At 44.0% G+C, this 6,863-nt stretch overlaps 1 protein-coding gene across 1 annotated transcript in view; it reads left to right on the forward strand.

Moving 5' to 3' along the window:
• The window catches only part of LOC145389717 (zinc finger BED domain-containing protein 5-like), a 17,272-nt gene extending 10,686 nt beyond the window's left edge, over window positions 1–6,586 (forward strand). The window contains exon 3 of the mRNA XM_080264917.1: window positions 6,548–6,586. Coding sequence (XP_080121043.1) covers window positions 6,548–6,586 — 39 coding nt within the window. The remainder of the gene's footprint in view (window positions 1–6,547) is intronic.
• Window positions 6,587–6,863: the final 277 nt, after the last annotated feature.

Here is a 6,863-nt window from a genome sequence, read left to right on the forward strand (position 1 = left end):
GGAAATATGGCGGTCTTTTGGCCTAACCTGGAGGGGAGGGCAGGGGAGGGGTGAAGTGGTGAAAAATGAGAGAGAGAGAGAGAGAGAGAGAGAGAGAGAGAGAGAGAGAGAGAGAGAGAGAGTTGTAGCAGGGTGAGAGAGAGGTTAGGGGGTGGAGGAGGGTGAGTGGTAAGGGTGTAAGAAGAAAAGGGTGGGGTGAGAAGTTGAGTGAGACAAGTGATGAGGCAGATGAGAGATGATTGATAGTACGAGTGGTGGGGAGGGGATGAGAGGATGAGGGGTGAGTGGGTAGAAATGATGGTTTTGGGGAATAAAGTACGATCTACAGCAGAAATTCCCTTCCAACTCTCCACGTATGATAACACCCTAACAGTGCTTAACATCAAAGAGGACTGTTGTAAGCCACTCAGAATATAAACTTATTTAAAACACATTCTTTGGTTCCTTTGCGTACGATGTTACCAGATTAAAGGCTCATGTCGTACAGGAAAACTTCAAGCTAATTTCTGTGTCAGCTTTACATAATAATAATAATAATAATAATAATAATAATAATAATAACATGATAATAATAAAGAATGATGATGATGATCGCTGTATTGGAAGGATTATGTCGGTTTCTGATCCCTAAAGTGTCAGAGGTGGTATCTGAAAGACTTAAACGAAGTATAACCCATTGGACTGCAGTTTGGCATTACCCTTACCCTGCAGTCTACCATCCGCCTTTCGGGTCATAGGAAGGGAGTTGAGGGACGTTTGCATACCCCAATATTAGAGCCGCCCGGTTATGTAGGTGCCACCACGTGAAGGCATCCCTCTCATTAGCGCAGCACGTTCTAAGCACAAGGAGGTCAGGTAATAGGGGTAGGAGGGAAAATGGTGTAATTTATTGGGACACAAATTACATTCCAATGAAGCAGGTAGGGCAAAGAAAGGTGATTTACGTGAAGATAAATTACCCTTGCGTCTTTAACCCCTTCCCCAGGGGACCTCTTGTTCCTAGTTTGTTCTTGCTATCTACCGACAATTTAATATACTCTGGGGTGAATTGGAAGGGTTAGGTATAGCCTTTGCAACCCATTCACAACAAGAGAGTTTGAATAAGGTAATTACGGAAGAATTGTTTAGAATTAGATTGTATATCGGATATATATATATATATATATATATATATATATATATATATATATATATATATATATATATATATATATATTATAGAGAGAGAGAGAGAGTCATCGTGTTAGGATATTTAGGGAGATATCAAATTATATACCAGAAAGAGGTAGCACAGATGCTAAAAGTTAACACATATACATAACATTGACGATGAAAATACCTTAAAAAGAAATCCGCCTTAAACCCTTTTTTCTTTTTTCGTCCATTTTCAGATTATAATATTCAACTTACAGGGAGATATAACTGTGTATAAGGAGTTGGCATATATCTCCATCTATCTGTCTATCTATAGCCCGACACCCTAATCCCGCAAAGGGTGGCCGCAGACAAAACGCCTCCAAGTCGCTCTGTCACCCACCATTTGACTGCCCTTCCCCCAACTCCCTCCCCCCTCCCTTATATACCTCCCAACTCCATCCCTCCACCTCATCCTCGGTCTCCCCTTCCCTCTCCCTCCCTCCACTTCACCTACAGTACATACACCCTCTTAGTCAGTCTTTCATTCTCCATTCTCTCCGCATATATCAAGTGAGGTGTATTATGGAGCCAGCCTTGAAATTCCCTGATATATATGAAGCAAAATTGGTGCCAAATATGACTGTGTGGAGTGTTGGTGTACATGTGCGTGAGTGTGGCAGTGGAAGTGTGTCTGAAATTCCTTTACTTATTAATGCCGGAGTGTGTGTTGGTGGCTCTTTTTTTTGCGTAATTTTTGTGGGGGGTACTGTGTCGATGCAAGATGACTCACACACTCGCGAGCAGACATACACACACACACACACACACACACACACACACACACACACACACACACACCAGATATCGACTTTGACGGCGGGCGGCCATTCGTCATCACTAAGTGCAGAAGAGCCTCACACTTAAGCCTCATCAAACAGAATCACTCCTCCGTGTGTGTGTGTGTGTGTGTGTGTGTGTGTGTGTGTGTGTGTGTGTGTGTGTGTGTGTGTGTGTGTGTGTGTGTGTGTGTTTTAGTGATATCTTATTCCGGACTAGAAGCAAGAATGGTAATTTTTTTGAACTAGTGTCAATAGCAGTTTATAAAAGTTTACGTTTGTATATATGCCTGTTTCTGTCTATCCTGCTGTTTGCCTGTCTGTCTGTCTATCTGTCTCTTTTCTGTATCTATCCATCTCCCTATCTACCTACTTTTCTACCTTTCCATCTATATCTATCTAGCCATCTATCTTCTTATATATCCTCCATCTCTTTGTGCCTACCTACCTGTCTATACCTTTCTGTCTATCTATCAATCAATCTATCGTGCATCGCAGTAGAAAACCAAGATGTAGCAGTGAAAATCTAGTACCAAAGATCTTCACAAATTACTAAGATGCCGCCCACTGAACTTACGATTAAAGATACGTTTATTATTTTCCCAGCCCAGAATAACTTTGGAAAATTCTTAACAAAGGTGTCGGCCGGTGTACTTAAGAATAAAAACGGAGATGTATATATGAATTAGAAAAAAGGTGGGATAGTTTTTTTAAGACACATGAGGCTATCTGTCTATCTGTCTATCTATCTATCTGCAGTAACAGTTCCCTCCAAGAGAAAACAAAATACAATATAGAGCCAAATTCAAGATCCGATCATTTTGAGATGCCTGGACACACTGCGTTTGAAAGACTGGAGATCATAGGCAGCAGGAAATACAGACAGAGGGAGACAGTTCCAGAGCTGACCTGTTGCATAAATGAAAGACTGGGAGTAACGGTTAACTCTTGCATTAGAGAGTTGGACAGAAAAAGGATGAGAGTTTGCTGCCAGACGGGTGCTACGCGCCCGTCGTAGAGGTGGAGGAATGCAAGCAGACAGTTCAGAGGAGCAGTGACCATTAAAGTAGCGATAGAAAAGAGATAAAGATGCAACAGTGCGGCGAAGAGACAGAGGTTGAAGGGAGTCAGTAAGAGGAGGAGAGTTAATGAGACGAAAAGCCTTTGACTCCACCCTACTGAGAAGAGCTGTATGTGGGGAGCCACCCCACACATGAGAGTTGTACTCCACACAGGGGCGGATAAAACCCCTGTATAGAGTCAACAATTGCGCAGGGGTAAAGAAAGAGCGGAGTCGGCTTAGCACACCCAATCTCTTGGAAGCAGATTTTACAAGAGATGTAATATGATCTTTCCAAGATAAGTCCCGAGTAAATGAAACCCCAAGCACGTTCAAGGATGATGCAGGATTAAGCTGAATATTATTAAACATTAGTGGGTATACCTGTGGAAGATTTTGTCGGGTTGATAGGTGTAAGAACTGAGTCTTAGATGCATTAAAGACAACCATATTATTTTTACCCCAGTCAGAGATACGAGCCAAGTCAGACATTAGGTGTGCCATAGCCTCATCCCTTGTTTGTTGAAGTAACTGTTGAGATGGGCGTTGCGGGAACCGAATGGAAAGGTGAAGGGTGGAGTCATCAGCGTATGAGTGGATATGGTTAGATGTACAGCTTAGAAGATCATTGATGAATAAAAGGAAGAGAGTTGGTGATAGGACAGAGCCCTGAGGAACACCACTGTTGATAGATCTAGGAGAAGAACGATGGCCGTCTACAACAGCGGCTATAGAACGACCAGAAAGGAAGCTAGCGATGAAGGCACAGATAGAAGGATAGAAACCGTAGGAGGGCAGTTTGGAAATTAAAGATTTATGCCAGACTCGATCGAAAGCCTTTGAGATGTCAAGTGCAATGGCAAAGCTTTCGCCAAAGTCCCGAAAGGAGGATGACCAGGAGTCTGAAAGGTAGGTGAGAAGATCGCCAGTGGAGCGTCCCTGACGGAACCCATACTGACGATCGGAAAGAAGGTTGTGATAGGAAAGATGCCTTAAAATTTTTCTATTAAGAATTGACTCGAAAACTTTTGAAATACAGGACGTTAAAGCAATTGGACGATAGTTGGAGGGTTGGGAGTGGTCACCCTTCTTTGGGACTGGCTGAATGAGAGCAAACTTCCAGCAAGAAGGAAAGGTACAAGTTGACAGACAAAGACGAAAGAGTTTGCCTAGGCAGGGTGTAAGCACAGAAGCACAGTTCTTGAGAACAACAGGAGGGACCCCATCAGGCCCATATGCCTTGTTAGTACTGAGGCCAGTGATGGCAGAAAATACATCAACTGAAGAAATTTTAATGTCAGCCATGAGGAAGTCAGAGGGGGGAAGTGATCGAGGAACAGCACCGGAATCGTCTAAGGTAGAATTGGAGGAGAAAGTGCTGTGCGAAGAGATCTGCTTTATCAGTAGAAGAAATAGCTACAGAACCATCAGAGTAGAAAAGAGGAGGGAAGGATGATGAGGTAAAGTTGTTAGAAAGATTTTTGGCAAGATGCCAGAAGGAGCGGGAAGAATTCGAGTTGGAGAGTTGAGAGCATTTAGTATGGATGAAATTATTTTTAGTAGAGCGAAGAACAGACTTAGCATGATTCCGGGCAGAAACGTAAAGATGATGTGATTCAGGGGTGGGTTGGCTCCGGTACCTTTTGTAGGCCCTCTCCTTGTTGCGGACAGCATTAGAACAAGCGTGATTAAACCAAGGCTTTCTTGCGTTAGTCAAAGGATATGAGAAAGGAATGTATGCTTCCATGCCCGAGAGAATAACCTCCGTAATGCGCAAGGCACACTCAGATGGCTCACGGCCATGGAAGCAATAATCATTCCAGGGAAAATCAAAGAAGTACTGCCTGAGGGCCTCCCAGTCTGCGGCTCCAAAATGCCACAGACGACGTTTCCCTGGAGGGTCCACAGGCCGTACCGGAGTGATAGGACAGGTTAAGGTAATAAGGTTGTGATCGGAGGAGCCCAACGGAGAGAAAAGATTAACAGAGTAAGCAGAAGGATTAGTTGTGAGGAAGAGGTCAAGTATGTTGGACCTCTCTCCAAGGCGGTCAGGGATACGGGTAGGGTGCTGTACAAGCTGCTCTAGGTCATTAAGGATAGAAAAGATGTAGGCTTGTTCACCAGGTGGATCCGTGAAAGGAGAGGAGAGCCAAAGGTGGTGGTGAACATTGAAATCTCCAAGAATGGAGATTTCAGAGAAAGGAGAAATGGATAGAATGTGTTCCATCGTAGAAGTAAGATAGTCGAAGAATTTTTGATAGTCAGTAGAATTAGGGGATAAGTAAATAGCACAGATATATTTAGTCAGAGAATGACAGGAAAGCCGAAGCCAGAGTGTGGAGAATTCAGAAGAATCAAGTTCAGGAACACGAGAGCAAGATAAGTCGTTGCGTATATATACACAACAGCCACCTTTGGCTTTGAAATGAGTATAGAGAAAGTAGGAGGATACAGAAAAGGGTTTGCTGTCAGTTGCCTCAGACAGCTGAGTCTCCGTTAGAAAAAGAAGGTGAGGTTTAGAGGAGGAGAGGTGGTGCTCAACAGAGCGAAAGTTAGAGGAAAGGCCGCGAATGTTGCAGAAATGAAGAAGAAGAGAGTCAGACAGTGGTTCCAGGCACCTTGAGTCGTCATCGGGAGAGGGGGAGATGGTGGGGGCATTTATGGTCCCCCCCCCTGGGGACTCCGAGGCTTGATATAACGACGCCATTTTAGGTAAATTTTGAATAGGAAGTGTAGTGTGTACTGTGCATGTAGTTTGGTGAAGATAGTTAGAGAAATTTGTACTGGAGAGCATGCTGGCCTACTCTCTGTGTAACTGAGACACTGAAAAAGTTCAGCAAAGGGGGATGGTCAGGAACTAGTCCTGAGGGCTGATGAAATGGGAGCTCCAGCACTCCCTGTCATCAGCTTTCCATCCACCTCGGGAGTACTGCCCTGCTCGACTGGTGCTACAGTCTACTCCCATTAAATCGCTTAGGAAAACTCACTCTAGTGCCTTAATACTGCACCTAACTCACTCTAGTGCCTTAATACTGCACCTAACTCACTCTAGTGCCTTAATACTGCACCTAACTCACTCTAGTGCCTTAATACTGCACCTAACTCACTCTAGTGCCTTAATACTGCACCTAACTCACTCTAGTGCCTTAATACTGCACCTAACTCACTCTAGTGCCTTAATACTGCACCTAACTCACTCTAGTGCCTTAATACTGCACCTAACTCACTCTAGTGCCTTAATACTGCACCTAACTCACTCTAGTGCCTTAATACTGCACCTAACTCACTCTAGTGCCTTAATACTGCACCTAACTCACTCTAGTGCCTTAATACTGCACCTAACTCACTCTAGTGCCTTAATACTGCACCTAACTCACTCTAGTGCCTTAAGTGAATAAAGAAAAAAGTTAATGGTAGTAGGGATAATTAAATAAAACGTCCTCGGGCTGATGGAGTTAAGGAAAAGCTTTGAACCTAATGTTTTCTATTGATGTTGTTGTTGTTGTGGCTACAGGTTCATCTGGGCGTACACGCGGTGGGCTGCAGGTCTTAGTTTCCCTTTTTCCACACCCCACCACCCACCTTTCAGATGATAGGAGGGAAACTGAGGGGCGTTTGTATAACTGGGTAGTCCCTCCGTCCGTTCGTATCGGTGCCACCACGTGAAGGCGTCCTCTCCAGCACCAGGTCCTCTGCAACAGGGTAGGTTGTGACTAATGTAACTAATCTACGAGACAAAAGGAAGAGGAAATCAATAAATCTAACGTCTGCCCTTACTAACTTGTGATAGAGTTTGGGGTGTGCGATCATGACGTATCTGTTGATGGTGA

Source organism: Coenobita brevimanus, unplaced genomic scaffold (assembly GCF_032717465.1).
Source record: "Coenobita brevimanus isolate Jiangsu-jjx unplaced genomic scaffold, ASM3271746v2 jjx.HiC_scaffold_1972, whole genome shotgun sequence".
Classification (NCBI taxonomy): domain Eukaryota; kingdom Metazoa; phylum Arthropoda; class Malacostraca; order Decapoda; family Coenobitidae; genus Coenobita; species Coenobita brevimanus.